Source organism: Hipposideros armiger, unplaced genomic scaffold (assembly GCF_001890085.2).
Source record: "Hipposideros armiger isolate ML-2016 unplaced genomic scaffold, ASM189008v1 scaffold_354, whole genome shotgun sequence".
In the NCBI taxonomy this organism is placed as follows: Eukaryota; Metazoa; Chordata; class Mammalia; order Chiroptera; family Hipposideridae; genus Hipposideros; species Hipposideros armiger.
In genome coordinates, this window is record NW_017731704.1 from 1,222,767 (window position 1) to 1,239,940 (window position 17,174).

Here is a 17,174-nt window from a genome sequence, read left to right on the forward strand (position 1 = left end):
TTTTATGGCTGAGTAATATTCCACTGAATATATGTACCACCACTTCTTATCCATTCATCTATAGATGGACACTTAGGTTGATTCCATATGTTGGCTATTGTACATAATGCTGCAGTGAACATAGGGATGCACACACCTTTTCAAATTAGATTTCTGTTTTACATTTCTTTGGAGAAATACCCAGAATTGGAATTGATGTGTCCTTTTTTGTTCTTGTTGCAGTTTTTGTTTTAAAGTCTATTTTGATTTAGTCTGATATAAGTATTACTACCCCAGCTTTTTATTTTTCATTTCCATTTGTATGAAATATCTTTTTTCATTCCTTTACTTGCACTCTGTGTGTGTCTTTTGACCTGAAGTGGGTCTCTTATAGGCAGCATATGTATGGGTCATGTTTTCTTATCCATTCAGCCATCCTATGTCTTTGATTGGAGTATTTAATCCACTTATATTTAAAGTAATTATCGATTGGCATGTAGTTATTGCCATTTTATTATTTATATTTTTTCTTTTCCTTCTTCTTCAAGAAGTCTCCTTAATATTTCTTGTAATACTGGTTTGGTGGTGATGAACTCCTTTAGCTTTTTCTTGTCTGGGAAGTAGTAATATTAAAGATAGAGTTTTAAATTTTTTATTAAATTTAATTCTAGTTTTTAATCCATTTATTTGTTAAATATCTGATACTGGAATTCATGTCTTAAAAGAGTGATTCTTTTTTTTTGCAGGCTGCACCCCATCTCTATCCAAATGCATTTATTCAAGTGTTACTCAATTCACTTATCAAAAAGTCAAAATCATCTATGTTTCAAACGAGAAGTGTGAAAGAACTATTGTGGGGCTATAAGGATCCATTCTTGAGTTTGGTTCCATATCCTGTTAGTACCACAGTTGGTGTGTTTTATCCTGTGAGTACAAAATATAAATATTGATATTGTTATACTTTAAATGGATAAATATAATGACATTGAAAATTCATAATTTTATAATTTAGTGTGTTAACCCTATTTCTGATGGGAATATATATTCTAATTTTTAAAAAAGTCTTTATCTCACATGGCTTCAGCTTTCTTAGTTCAGAAAATTTACTAATCTGAATTTCACAATTAAATGTAAAATCAAGAAGCTGAGGTTTAATAGGTTTCCATTCTCTGATACATGTATAGTTTCTCTAGATTATAATCTGATAAAACTTTGAACACTATTTTTGGTTTTGATTTCTCTTCTCAAAAAATCAAGTTTAATACCATATTTTTAATTGTATTAAATGTATTAATTCCATCATTCCTCCTTCTCTAGACCTCTTATAAATTGTTTTAAAGTAAATTTAAAAGTTAGCCTAAATTTGCACACAAGATTGATACATTAACAATATCCTATTTTAATGGAGTTAAAATAGGAGTTAAGAACTTCTCGTGGTCTATAAATGTCATGAAATGGCAGTTTGTAGAGAAGGGAAAATGTGAACATAGTGATATACTTAGTTATGTTAATAGCTTAACGTTTTGAAATATAAATAGGACAATCTGACTCTAGGATTGGAATTTTGACTATGATTTGTCACTATATGTGATAGTTATAGTCTCAAGTTCATTGTTGTTATTTTACTTTTAGATAATGTTTACAATTACAAGCTTATTTATTAATTATCAATGTAGAAAGAGTAAGGGATCAGAGATTCAGTTATTGTTTTTTAACTCCAGACTCATAACTGTTTCCTTGGGTAATTCTGTTTTTAATTTTCTGTACCTAATTTTTGATAACCACTTATTAAAGATCATAACATTTGAATACCTCTAGAAACTGGTAATTGTTCTCAGGTTTTGTTCAATATTCCCGCACCTCAATATAATAGCAGTAGTAATCCAACTTGTCTTACTGGCTTAATTATGACGAAGAGTCCTAGAGTCTGGGTTATGCCAACTTCTGATACTTGTTTCCTTCCTTTGTCTTAGCATTGAGCACTTACTTCTAGGCATCTTTTATTTTCTATCTTTTTAACATGTTAAAATCTTTTAAAAACTTTAGAGCATATACATTTTTGAAATCATGTAAAGTAATTATAAATAACCACTGAGACATGCAAAAGTGAATTAATTACATATTTTATAACTTGGAAAGTATGGGTTTTTCTAGAAGTATTTTTTCTTCTTCATATCTTTTCAGTACAACAACACTGCGGATGGAGTTTATAAAGTTTATAATGGAAAAGATGACATAAGCAAAGTTGGTATAATTGACACTTATAAAGGTAAAAAGTAAGTATCTAGGCAACGTGTGTGTGTGTGTGTGTGTGTGTGTGTGTGTGTGTTACTACAGTAACTCTAAGGCAAGGGTGGCATTCATTTAACAATTGCAAAGGCTCAGCACAGACACCAAACCTGGAAACTCCTGCTCTGCCAAGCATTAACCCTTTAGTTATGACAACTAGTCACAGTAAAATCAGCCCCAATTCAGGGGTTGGTTTACCTTTACGTATGGAGTCTCTTACATAAAGAAACCCAAAAGGATGATTGCCATTTCTACGGCATAGCCAGCATTATAGTGTGCCCATACAATTAGATAACCGCACATAAAAAAGAAGAAAATCAATACATCCACTCATCATCTAGCAGGAAAAAAATGTTATTTCATAGGGTTTTTAAACTTTTTTGAATGAATATATCAAATAAAAATTGTTTATTCCATTGACATGGTCTAATGTGTCTATAAAGATAATAGCTTAATGAATCCATGCAAACATTTTCATGACTATCCCCTTCAAAAATTTCTTGAAATGCTTTTCTATGTTGATAACTCAGTTTTTAAGATTCTTATCAATGCAAAAATGGAACTAGTACTTCTAGTAGTTTTAAAATTTACATTTTAACTTGAAAATAAAGAGTATGCTTCTTTTGAAGTTGTAATAGAATGAGATATGTTCATATATCCATGACTTCCTTCATTTTACTAGCTTTTGTCTATTCAATTGAAATATAGGTAATTTATCATATGTGTAAAATAGGAAAATCTATAATACATATCAGGGGAGAAAGCCATTTTTTCTCCTCTAACTTAATAAATATGCTTTAGACCACTTAGTTCCTGGAAAAGAACAGAGTAATCAAAATAGATGAAATGTTTTGTTAATATAAGAAACCATTTCCTCACACTGAGTTTCAATCTAAAAATTGCATACAATTAAATATTTACTAGTGTTGTACTTTTTCTTTTGCATAGTCCATAGTCACTTGTTTGTTTGTTTTTATAGAAAAGTCTAGTGGAGGAGAACAAACCTTTTCAATGCTCATTTCAGAGGAAATCACATCACTGACTATATATCAAGGAACATGAGTATTTCTTCCATTTCAATACATGAGAGAGATTTTGAGGAGAGTTTCTAAATGCTCCTAATTGGAGTAAGAGTTTCACATCAGTTTAAGATTATGCTAAGGTTAATTTAACTGATCTTGGCAACAATGAGCATAATTAATATCTTAGTCTTTTCTTTAAAAGAAGCATCAACTTGCAATGACATCTCAATGGATGATATGTTAGGAATATATATATATATATATATATATATATATATATATACACACACACACACACACAGTGGAAAGTTCATGAACTTAATTGTCTGTCCTTTTGTTGTGTGCACGCACGTGTGTGTGTGTGTATTCTAGTTAGCAGAGAATAAATTAATAAACTTTGTCCTACTTTAATGCCAGCTCATGCAAGAGTTAAAAGGGGAGGAAAGTATTAATTGATTATCTACATGTTTACAATCTCTATTGATCAAACATCTGCCTCTCTTTCTTCCTTCTCCCCACTCCCTTTTTCTCCTTCATACTGAGCTTACAACAGTTACTCACTTAATATTTCCCTCCTATTCAGTATGAACACTCAACATACTACCAAATAATTTTTTCTTCCATTGGGAAAAAAAAAATCATCCCCTAAGTAGAGATCTAAATTTCTGGTAAATTTCTGGTAAATGTTTCTCAATTTTCTTTTTTTCAGAACTGTGTCTATTCCAAGTTGTTCCTATTTTACAACATTTAGCAGTTTTCATTTTATAACCTGGTCACTTAATGGTATCTGGCACTTAATTTATCTCAACAGATGAAAGCTCCAAAGAAAATATGGACGTTTCTTAAACTTAGCATTTGTCATGTCTAATCTTTGTTATTTTAGAAGTGTTTAATCACAATAGACAAAGTAATATGAGAAAGGTGCTCTTAAAATGAGACTGATCATTTTCTTCCTTTTTATTCCTAAGGACTCTCAACTACTGGTCAGATTATTGTGACATGGTTAATGGTACAGGTAAGAGCATTTGTTTTGTGTCAATAATCACAATGAGCTCACCTACCTTTCCCCACAAATGCACCATCTTATCTGCAGGATTCTGAAGGTGGCGAGTATGCGTTGCTCTGTTTTTATAGCTCCACGACATAATTTAGTCTTTATTCTCATATAGTCCTAGTAAATATCTGTTTAATGCAATAGGATTTCTGAAGATTAATCAACAATTAGTCTTTACTGCATTACTAGGGAAATGTTTGCTTTGTAAAAACTTAATGAGCTGCCTTAATAATGGGTTAAAAAAACTTAGAAAAGTAGTTACTATTCACATCTTTTTAAGTACTATACAGGTAATAATTTAAAATTTAGAAAATTCAAAAATCAAGATAATTGCAAAAACTAAATCATACTTCCAAGTGAGGTTTCAAGCTGACGTAGAATCAGTGAAGTTGCAAGGTAGAGCCATCTATTCTGAATAAGGTGGTCAGAATAAGAGAGAAAAGAAAAAAACCCCCACAAAAAACAAGGTTAGATGTCTGCTAACCATGAAAAAATGTATGCAAAAATGGACATTCTGAATTAGAACTGGGGAAAAGATGGTACTATGAACTTAGATTTAGAGCATAGTTAGATCTGGCTTATTACATTGCTTGAGGAAAAGCAAAGTACACATACGCCTATTAGTTTAAGAATTAAGATTTTAAAGAGCAATGACAATCAAATACCATGAGGTAATTTAAATCAGAAGTGAGCTTTCAACAACTAAGAAGTTGAGGCAGAAGAATGATATTTACAAAGTTGGTGAGGCAATACTCTGTAGGAAAATAATATAATAAAGATGAAGAAAGTTAAATACAAAGTTATGCAAAAAGTAGAGAATAAAAGGGAAACATGGAATACCAAAGGTATTGTTGTTTAACATTTTTATTTAATTTTGTTGTCACTCCCTTATAGAAAAGCAGCAAAAAAACACTGTTGGGTTTGCTTTATAATGTCTTGAGCCATGGGGGTGGATGAAGGGAAGAAAGGAAGAAATTCCTTCCTAAGTAAAGTATTTGTGCAAATAAATTATCAAGTGTCCCAATATTACTAACGATTAATTGAATAAGCATAATGCTTCAGTCCTTAGATACAGGGAAATACACTGTGCTGCTCCTAATACTAAAGGATTCTTATGGGTTTAAAAAAAAAATAAGCAATTTTGTCCAAAGCTAAGAAGTAGAGAACTTTTAAGAGAGGAGGTAGAGGATTCGTAATGACAATAATATAAATACATGAGAAAATAGAAGTAAAGCAAACTAGGAGCAGAGGTAGACAGGACAGGGAGGGGACGCCAATGTGATACTTGTGAGAGAGATTCTTGGTAACGACACTAGGGAAAGAGACCAATGAAACAAAAATTTCCAATACATGTTCATCACAACTTAACAATTCCTTTTCTACCATCTTCAATAAGTTTGAAGAGACATAAAATAAAAATGTTGATATACATTTGAGTTTTTTTTTTCAAAAAAAAATTCCTGCTAATATCAGCTGTATTTGGTACTCATGGCTTATGGTAATTGCTAGTATGATTATGGTATAATCTTCAGTGATATTTCAGACAATGATTTAAAAAATTTTTTAATTTTTTTAATTTTAATTTTATTGGGGAATAGCCATGATCATTGGTTACACATTGCTTTCATGCTACAATGGCATAGTTGACTCTTTTAGGGAGGGCGCAGCTCAAGGTGGCTCATGTGGGGATCAAACCGGAATCCTTGGTGTTATCAGCACCACGCTCCAACCAACTGAGCTCACTGGTCACCCATAAAATTGCTAATGTATACTTTTCCTTTAATGGTTAAGGCGCTGGGAAGGCAGTTGTAGGTAATACCCTTTCAGGGACCTATCTGGAGAGTTTAAGCTAATCTTTAATACCCAGTTCTCTCAACGCCAGGATCAAGTTCACTGTGATCTTCTGTTATAGTCCAATTATTATTAATACAAGAGTGTAAGTGAAAGGTTGCAGTATTTACCAGCAAAATAACCTGGAATTCATAAATGAAGGATAGTCTTACCACTTTGAACAAAAACATTCAATGGTGGCTCATTTTGGTGATATTCATTTAAGGCAGCGGTTCTCAACCTGTGGGTCGCGACCCCTTTGGGGGTTGAATGACCCTTTCACAGGGGTCGCCTAAGAGCATCGGAAAACAAAAAGATACTTACATTATGATTCATAATAGTAGCAAAATTACAGTTATAGAGTAGCAACGAAAATAATTTTATGGTTGGGGGTCACCACAACATGAGGAACTGTATTCAGGGGTCACAGCATTAGGAAGGTTGAGAACCACTGCTCTGGGGCTTCAAGACATGTTTGCTATTCTGTCCAGTGGCTTCCAAACTGTTCTATGAAGAATTTCTTANAGTAGCAAAATTACAGTTATAGAGTAGCAACGAAAATAATTTTATGGTTGGGGGTCACCACAACATGAGGAACTGTATTAAGGGGTCACGACCTTAAGAAGGTTGAGAACCACTGATTAAGGAGCAAATGGAGGAGTTATCTAGTTATTTCTTCATATATCCAGTGTGTGCCATGGATCATAACCATAGCAGAAATTCAGTAAATTAAAAAAGAAAATGCCCATTTTAGTTTGATGGATATATTTTTAAACCATTTGCAAGAGATTGTTTAGTGAGAGAACTGTAATAAATGATTTAAAAAATAGTAATCAGCCATTAAGGTACATGAATGAATCACCATCCAAAGTAAAAATAATGCAAGACTAAAAGGAGTTCTAAATGAGCTTCATGATAGGAAGAGTGCCCCTCTACCACATGTTTAAATGATAATGTTTTGGATATACTGGGCTACATGAAACATACCTGTTTCTTTTTTACTTTTTTGAAAATGTGGCTACTAGAGAATTTTAAAATACATATACAATTTGCATTATTATTTCTGTTGACCATGGTAGAATAGAGATTTGTAGATTTTTCTAGGACATACATTATATCTAATCCCTTGCCACTGGCTTAATGTTTAAACAGATGCAGCCACATTTCCCCCTTTTGTTGAGAAGACCCGGGTACTGAAATTCTTTTCCTCTGATATTTGCAGGTAAGACAAAGACACCAATGTATTTCTGTGAGTCAGAATTTTTTCCCCCAAGTAACAAAACACAGACCAAGAAGCTCATACTTAATAATGTTGTCTGAGAAAAATAAAATACACTTAGAGAAACTTTTCTTGATGAAGAATACAATATGCAATTCATAATGTGTTTAACTTTAAAAAAATTTAAGGATGTAGGATATTGTGCATAATGCAAATCATTTTCTTGTAATTTCTAAGCAAGAGCTGTTTTTCCTTCCTTTTACTAAACTAGTGATATGTTTAATAACAGTCAAGTTATGCCCAATCTTTCTAAAGATGTCCAGAGATGATAATGTCACTGTCACAGAGCCATGTTAATTAATGTGCTCTGTGGTCACTAGGGCATCTTTCCAAATTGATGGGGTCCAGTAGCTACTACACAGGCATTGGGGCCCACATCAATATGCTTGAATTCAAACCCTCTTCCAAAAGACTGTGTGGTTGTGAGCAAGTAGTTCCTATCTCTGAATCTTTTCCTTATCTGCAAAATTGAAAACTGTAGTACTTCCTCACATAGAGTTATCTGGGGATTGGAAGAAATATGTACTGAGCCCCACCACATGGCCTACATAATGGTGGACACTTGGTAAATGATGAAGGTGTAGGATATATACCGGGGTGCCAAAAGCGTACACACATTTCAATTTTTCTTTCTTAAAATGTGTATACGTTTATTTGGCACCCTCTGCATATCAAGCACGCACATGAACACCCCCAGCAAGTAAGTGGCCTTTCTCTCCATGACTGAGGTCCATGAAAGACAGGCATTTTTATTACATTTGAACTGGGTACAAGTAAAGGATTTGAGGGAGTCATAGACATAGTTAATCTAGAGAGGAAATAAACTATGAGAATGTCTTCAGTATCAGGACTCCCTGGTACTTCACAAGCAAAAATTATTCTTAGAAACTTTTGAAAACAAAGGTAAGAATAGCTCATACTCAGATATGTCTTAAAATTTCAAAAAATTTTTTTCTTATTTTTCTTATTTTTTCCTAAAAAATAAGAATTCTAATAAGAGTATATTGGATTTTTCTCAGTTTAAAGCAAGACTAAAAACCTATAATAAAAAAAAAAACAGATCTCCAGAATGTAGTTCAGATTCCTGGAATGAAGTTCTCTTTTCTCTGTGTTCAGGTCAATCTATGCTGTGTACGGAGATGAACTTAACCTGAAAGGAATTTCTGTGTATAGATTTGTTCTTCCACCCAAGGCCTTTGCGTCTCCAGAACAAAATCCAGACAACTATTGCTTCTGCACAGACAGGGAGATCTCAAATAATTGTACATTTTTTGGTGTGCTCGACATTAGCAAGTGCAAAGAAGGTGAGTAAATGTTCTTAATATTACAGTTCATGACATGATTTGCAGTACTCCTTGAAATGTAACCTTTACCCAGGATCCCTTTCCACCAAAAATTTAAAGTAAGAAAGCAAGAAGGGCAGAAAGTAAAGGGTGATGGGAGAAAAATTTTGTTTTGATTTTGTGTTGTGTTCAAGGTCCCAATTATTTCAGTGCTGCAAAACTTAATTATTAGATAAAATCATCCTGATATTTCCCTGTGCTACTTTGGAAAATGTCTCCTTAGGCCTTTTGCTCATTTTTTTTTTTGCTTTAAAATATTTTATTGGAATCCTTCTGATAAAACCTAGTACTTATTTTAAGACAAAGTGAAAGCTAATCGATATTTAAGTGCCCCAAATTTCTAAGTTTTTTCCTCCAATAAGTTGACAGCTGCTCACACAGGTTAATGCAGGAAGCTATAAGTTCCCAACACCAGATAAAGAGGGCATCCTTTTTGTCAGCAAAATCCACAGTAGCAAGACAGGACAGCGGCTCTTTTCATAATCTCAAGTGGCAGGAACCATTACCTAGGCATCTCAACAGCACTGCTTCAAGAGCGTAACCTCAGGTTCTCAGCACGTTAGTGGCAAATCTCTGTGAAGGGGAACTGTCCCTCGCTGGGCTTCCAGAGCTCATGCTTTATTCAAGGGTAACACACCGGTGAACCTTTTAAAGCCCCTCGTGGCGCTGTGGACACGCCTGCGAAAATCAGGGCCCGTGAACAGATGGCCAGTGCGCTGAGAACCTCCACCATCCCTTCCATTAGGGGTAGGCGGCGCTGCAGCTGACAGGCACACAGCAAAACACCCAAGACTGCCACCAAGGAGCGCCTCGCACAAAAAGTCCTTTGCTCATTTTTTAATTGGGTTGTTTTTCAACTTTTTTTTTTGAGTTGTATGTATATTTTGAATATTAACTACTTATTGGATATGTGATCCACAAATGTTTTCTCCTATTCCATATATATATATATATATATATATATATATATATATATATATATAATATTTTTTTTTATTTTTGATGGTTTCCTTTGCTATGCAGAATNATATATATATATAGCCTTTATATTTTTATTTTTGATGGTTTCCTTTGCTATGCAGAATCCATGTGCTCCTTTAAGGTTTAGGGTAAAATGAAAATAATTCCCATAATACTTTGAGAATCCCAACTTACCCATCTGCCATTTTTCTAGCTTTATCTTTCCTTGAATGGTAAATAAAAATATTTTTTCAATATGTCTCTGTAACAAGAATTGACTTAAACACAATTTTGCGTCTATCTTATTTTGTTCACTTTCTTTATATTGGAGTGGGGATGAATAAACAAAAGAAAACCTCTTAAATTAATTAATTCTCAATCCATATTACTGCCTGAAACATGGATATATATTGTTGAAAATGCGTTCAGCAGCTAAGCTTTACATATTAAAAATCAACAACCAAGAAATGAACAATAGACAATCAACTGACTAGTTAGTAGGATGATGCAGAATTTTATGTTTTATGTTTGCACAATAGTGATCAGATGTTATAATTGTCTCTCACTCTTATTCTCCCGAATTACTGTGCAAACCCAACTATGCCTTTTTTTTAAAAATTTATAAAGCTTTATTTTTCAAGGAGTCTTTTCTGAGTGATATGTGAAATGAGAAAAATAATTTATCCCCAATTATCTTTTTAAAACTTGTTTTCAGGAAAACCCGTGATTATTTCACTTCCTCATTTTCTGCATGCAACTCCTGAAATTAGAGAAAGTGTTGAAGGCATGGCACCAAATGAAGAAGAACATAGCACATACTTAGATGTTGAACCTGTAAGCAAATATACTATTAATTTGACTTGTTTAATATTGTTTTTTCAAAGAATGAAGTTAGAAGAAATAATAAATTCTCTCTTTGTCAATTACGTTTATTGATCACATTTATTGAATCACAATCATGATAAATTTTATTTCAGTGAAAATTGCATTTTTTTGTCCTACTGCTTATGAAATATCAAGGTAATTCAATTTTAGTTTTTAAGTGTATGGAACTTTGTAAGCCTTTTTAATGATTCATAGGGCGAGAATACTACCAATGATGGAAATAATTCTAATTGTCTTAAAACAATTTGATATAAATTACTGACATGCTTATTTTATACTTAACTCCAAGTACTGCTCATATGAAGAGAAACTATATATTACAAGGGATCAAAAGAGATTTTGTGGGTATATGTGAATTTGGGGCAAGCTCTATTATACGTGGTGTCAAGAAAAAAATCTATAAAAATTCCTATAGCACAACAGTTTTAATTTTTAAACTATTTTAATATTCTCATTTTCAAAAGTTAAATGAAATGACAGAATTTTACTACTCACATTTCAATTTAAATAATAATAGAAATAGTATTATTAAACGGATCACAGATTCCAACTGAATATATATTTGACCTTGCACAGTTCAGGAATTAAATTAAATGCATGAGCTCTTATGTTCAGTACTGCTGTTCTTGTTGATGCCCCAAAACCATTTCTGGTAAATATTATAAATCTAACTAAAATCTTGACATTGGGTTGGACAAAAAAGTTATGTGTGTGTACATGCATGTGGGTATACACATGTATGTATATGTATGTGTACCCACATGCATATACACATATAATGTAATTATAGAGTTAGGTATACATTTCACATGTCTAATTAATTATTTAAAAAATTTCACAAACTTCAAGTAGAACAGTTTTATCTTAAGTTCTATATAACAGTAAAAATAAATTTTGGATATTATAAAAGAATGTTTTGTTAGTAATTATTTTATTTTGTTCTCTTTTTAGATAACTGGATTTACTTTACAATTTGCAAAACGGCTGCAGGTCAACATATTGGTCAAGCCAGCAAAAAAAATTGAGTGAGTCCCTTGAACAAAGTTATCATTACAAGACTTTTAGTACTTTCTTATAAGAATGTAAATCTGTAAAAGTGATAGCATATAAAAAGCGAACTTCCCTTTGGCTTAAATGTCATTAAATAATCATTAGATGCTTATAATTTTCATTTGTAATTCAGAATTATATCTGGTGTTCAGTGAAACTATGTTTACACACATTTTAGAATGTTTTTCAGTATATGGTGGCATCTCTCATTTTGATAGCTCTTCAAATATTTCTATGACAATAGTTTCTAGAATTCATATATTTTTAAAATTTATTAGTTTCAGGTGTACAGAACAATGCAATAGTTACCCTTTTCACCCCTCACAAAGTGACAACCCCCTCCCCCAATCCACTCCCCTCCCATATCATACATATCTATTACAGTTCCATTGACTCCATTCCCCACACTATACTCCACATCCTGTAACTATAAATAAATACGTCATGACTTTTCCGACAACCCAATAGTTGACATACACTTAACGTTGAATAATAGAATTCATATTTTTACTTTGCTGAGGAGAATTTGTTCAGAGGGAAAATCTGTGTGTAGAAAAAGTTAATATAATTAGAAACCTGTGTTAGAAAGGTGTTTAGAATAAAAGATGCCTGAGAAACAGCCATATTAAAATTTAAATGACTCAGTGCAGGGAGCAAAAATCAAGGAACTTAACGAAGCTGCAAGAGCAACTAATTTCTGAATATTTATTTACACTAATAGTTACTAAAATTTCTATTATCTATGTGTAATATTAGTATATATTTTCATAGTTTTTCAATGTATATTACAGTGCATTGAAGCATCTGAAGCGGAACTATATTGTGCCTATTCTTTGGCTTAATGAGGTTAGTATTTTTATTTATTAGTCTTTAAAAGCAGTAAACTTCTTTGTATATAAAAATGCTTTTGATGTTGCAAAATTAAATATTTATAGTATTTGAAACTGTATGTTTCCATTGCCTGTATGGATGAGTTATACATTATTAAGTATAGTTTCTTGACAGAACCAAACCACACAGAAATATCAAGTTTGTGTAACTTTCAGTGTTTTTCTTTTAGAAAGACAAAACACTTCCTGTCATTTGGGATTATTTTCAAAATGCATCTATTAAACATTTTTTTTTTCTTGTTGTAGTGCTTATGTTAGGAAAGAGTCATGCACACATTTACCTCAAAATAACTCAAGATTCACTGAATATTATAGTGCAAATAAGAGCCAACCAAGCCCATAATAGCCAGGTTAGAGTGGACGTAGGCAGTCTATCCTAGTGCCTGACAAGATATTTTTAGTGTAAAACATGGAATTGATTAGCCACAGAATTAGGGTAAGCCTTTATAGGATGTGAAACTGTTGACCCTTGCCATTGTCCTCTGTCACTAGGAAACACCTGTGGAAAATTGTGAAAATTTCAGTAAGACCGTTCTAAAGAGCAATGGAGCCTAGTATTAATGAACAGTGCTCGATAACACATCTAAAAGGAGGCGATTATATTTCATTCTGTATTCCATCTTAACATGTAATGACTTAGCATGCAAACAGAATTCCATTGGGTTATCTTATAGATTATAGATGACTTACACCTATACAGTTGTTTAGAGAAAAGAGTGACACATTAGTGGAACAAAATACTTAAAACCCTTCACTTATCTACTCAAATAATGCTAATTATTAACTTGATTACAGACTGGTACCATTGGTGATGAGAAGGCAGAAATGTTCAAAAGTCAAGTGACTGGGAAAATAAAACTCCTTGGCACGGTAGAAATAGCCTTGCTCAGTGTTGGTGTGGTGATGTTTGTTGCTTTTATGATTTCATACTGTGCATGCAGATCAAAGGCAGCAAAATAAGTAAGTATATACCAAATATATATATGTATATATTTATAGAGATATGATATATTGCTCCAGTAACATTAGTTTATATATATATATATATATATATATATATATATATATATATATTACTTGTTTTCATTTTATCAAAGTGGGGTGATTCATTAGGCTGCAAATCTTTCTGGGTATGTCTGGCCAACTATCATTTTTTAATACATCCTCGAAGTTTTGAGATACTAAATGCAAATGAAAACATAAATGAAGATTGAATGAGTAAATAAGACATGAATATCAGGCAGATCACTACATTACATCTTTCATTTGAGGAGGAATGGTATAAAAGATAAAATTGTCACCTTTGAAAAAGTTAGTACATATATATAGCTTTTGTGCAAAATCCTGACTGTTCATTTCTCGATTATTTCTAGTTAATTTTTAAATAAAAAATAATTTAACATATTCAAAAAGAAAAGATTATGTAAAATTGAAAAAAAAATGTGAGACATTTGGGGAGATTAAAATTTACAAGAGAAAAGAAAATAACTAGAAATTAATAAGAGAACTAAAAACTCAATAATGAATGATAGAGACAAAATATTCTATTAAAAATAAACACAAGCAAAATAAAATTTTAAATGAAAATAACAGTAATATAAAAACAAGTTTGCTGCATATAGATATGCTGGCCATGTGTGGTCCAAAATCAAGGTGTGCACCATAGATGTTTCATGCAGAAGCCCCAATGAACAATTAAAATGCATGAGCTAAAATTTGAATATAACAATACAAGACAAGAGGAGAAAATAGTGTTCAACACAGTGAAACTAAATTACTCAGAGTTTAGAGGAAAAATCAGGCAAATATGGACAACATTTGAGTTTTAGCAAAAATGTAAGGTGGTTCAAGCCTCTGTGTTTTAGATATCAGTACCCGCGCCCCCTTGTACAGAATCAGGAATGAATGCCTGGCTCTATCTTCGCTAAATGGAAGCCTTTCTTTAGGAATCACAGGTGCCATTGGTTTTGGACTGTGGGGGAGAATTTTCTGCTTCCCCCAAAGTTTTCATCAGCCCTCCCTTCCCAGGCACCTCAAAGGAAAAAACAACAACAAAAAAAAACACCAATCTAAATAAAAGCAATAGACTTACTTGAAAATCACGACTTCAAAACATGTCTTCTTACTTTACTTCCAATCAGGCTGTGAACCCTAAGCTGTCTTACATAGAAATTCTGTTGCTGCCACTGATAACTGTGCCAAGGTCATGCTAAATATGTTACATATACTATCACAACTACGTAATCCCTAATACAATTTCATGAGTTTCCAATAGCCAGGGATTTATCAGCTTCTATTGTGTCTTCTGTAAACATTCCAGAAAATTGTAAATTTTAACAGTCAAACTGATGATTTCTTTTAAAGTGGAATTTTCAGACCAGTATTTCTTTTCTGTCCTTTTTTTTTGGTGAGGTTCAGCACTTGGGTCTAGGAAGGTAACCCAATCTTTTGTTTTGATCATTTCTGCCACTATTTATTTAATGAAAAGAAGACTGAGCAATTCTGCCTACAATCTGTTTGGACAGAATGTATTCAAAATGCTAACCTAGTATATTCATGTCATAATAAAGTAAATATTTGTCATTAGCCCAGTAACATGTTTTGATTAAAGCTATTCATATAGCCATTTATGTAATAGAGAGATAAGATAATCCACTGAAAAGCAAACAATATTGTTCTAGTGGGGAGAGCATGTTATCAAAAGGAAGTATATTAGTTACAATTATTTTTCCTGTAAGTATTCTCTATTAAAATGACATGATGAATTTTATTACTGTTTAATGAGACCTGAATGTCAGATTCCTTGGATACTTCTATTGCTAAATTAGGATAAGGGATTGAAAGCTTTCCAGAATGGCTCTGTCAACAAATATATTAGTTTTTCTTATGCATATAACTATAATAAGGAAATTACTGGCCTTTACAAAACTATTTTTCTTTACAAGGAGAGAAGAAAATTTGTCTTTGTAGAATCCTTGAATTACTAGATTTAGAAGAATCATGACATGTAGACTTCCTTAAAGAAGACTCAGTTTTGAATGTTATAAAAATTATGCTTTGGGGAAGATTTGTAAACAATTGGCAAAAAAAGGAGACATATACAAAAGGGAATAAAATATAAGATGGTGGAGCTGAAGTGTACTTTTATTCAATGAATAACAACAGAGAATAAGCCAATAGCCCTTTTGAAAGAAGGAGTATATACAGCTCTAAATGGAAGATAGTCTGAAGGGAGAACAAAGGGTAGAAATGTTTGTCCAGGTAGATTAGTTGGCACTACTCCTTCTATGGCTATGTTCACGTCTTGAGAGTTGGGAAGCTTGTCCTTCTTGAATAGGAGCATGTGTTGTTCCCTTGAAGTCCATCAGAGAAATTTTTTCTGCAGCTTGGCCAATTGGGCTGAATAATAGAAAATATGATATCTTGGATGTACAGAATTTGATATTACCTGTTTTATTTTTTCACTGCTTTCTGATAAATAGTAACATTTCTTCTGCTTTCCAGGCAGCAAATGAATCTTTACATCTATGTGACAACAACATCAGGACCTTTGTTAATACTGACCTAAAAATGAAGATTTAATATGCTTTATTTTTACAAAACACACCTAGTCTTATAGTTGAAGAAATGGTGGCACTATTTTATTTCTATTTTTTTGCATTAAGTAGCAGCACATTTCTAAAGGATTATTAAGATGTCATTATAATCCAGACTTTGAACAAGAAACCAGCTCATTTTAAAATTCATCATGTATGCGACTGAATTGATTTCAATTTCTACAGACCTGAGTCAAGCATGAACCAATAATTTTTATTTGGTACTGAATCATGAATTGGTTCCCCATTGACAAAATTGAAGAGGAGTGCACATTCTAAACAAATTCTGGACCCTGAACTCTTATCTTCAAGGGAAAACACTACTGGCAGTGTCCTGTTCCATTGCAACAGCCCCCAGGCCTGTCAGCACATCACATTTAATGCGTGTCATCTATTTGAAGGACACTTATCAGTGGAAAATAAATGATTAGCTGCGAGTCATTTATTATACATTACTTAAGTTTCTTTCTCTGTAAAGTTTCTTTGTACAGCAACAGCAGGCGATATAATTATGTTCTTTATAACAATATGGGCTTATATTTTTGTCCCTGATCATGCAAATGGATGTCATTGTTCATGTATTTTGGCTCTTCATGTTCAAGGACTTTGTCATTTTCCACTTTCTGCAGCTCTTCTGGAAATCTGATTAGATTTTGATCTCTCCACTCAGTTACCTACAACTTCTGCTTCACAACTTCAGAATGCTGTGCTAGTATTAAAAGATATGAGAATAAAGGAACTATGGTATGAATGATGACAAAGAACCGAATGTGCTTTAATAGTTATTTTTTGTATTAGTTCTTGCTTTCACAGTCACCTCAGAAAGACTGGCTTCAACCGGGAAAAGACGTTCTTCCCTAAATTCCTGCACTTTGCCCAGTTTTGGTTGTACCACAAAACATTTATCCTGATTTTCTGTCTGAAGTGTTTCATCTGAATTCATTATTTCTTCATGAATCCATAATTTCTTCTTAAATATTCTAATCCAACCTTGACC

General features: G+C 32.6%; 1 protein-coding gene across 6 annotated transcripts in view; it reads left to right on the plus strand.

Annotated features, from left to right (window-relative positions):
* The window catches only part of CD36 (CD36 molecule (CD36 blood group)), an 86,550-nt gene extending 69,609 nt beyond the window's left edge, over nucleotides 1-16,941 (plus strand). For all 6 annotated transcript variants that reach the window (XM_019661585.1, XM_019661584.1, XM_019661586.1 and 3 more), the window contains 10 exons: nucleotides 726-905; nucleotides 2,164-2,255; nucleotides 4,259-4,305; nucleotides 7,327-7,396; nucleotides 8,570-8,757; nucleotides 10,472-10,590; nucleotides 11,593-11,666; nucleotides 12,483-12,537; nucleotides 13,377-13,541; nucleotides 16,086-16,941. In XM_019661585.1, coding sequence (XP_019517130.1) covers nucleotides 726-905; nucleotides 2,164-2,255; nucleotides 4,259-4,305; nucleotides 7,327-7,396; nucleotides 8,570-8,757; nucleotides 10,472-10,590; nucleotides 11,593-11,666; nucleotides 12,483-12,537; nucleotides 13,377-13,541 — 990 coding nt within the window. In that variant the 3' untranslated portion in view covers nucleotides 16,086-16,941. The remainder of the gene's footprint in view (nucleotides 1-725; nucleotides 906-2,163; nucleotides 2,256-4,258; nucleotides 4,306-7,326; nucleotides 7,397-8,569; nucleotides 8,758-10,471; nucleotides 10,591-11,592; nucleotides 11,667-12,482; nucleotides 12,538-13,376; nucleotides 13,542-16,085) is intronic.
* The last annotated feature ends 233 nt before the right edge of the window (nucleotides 16,942-17,174 follow it).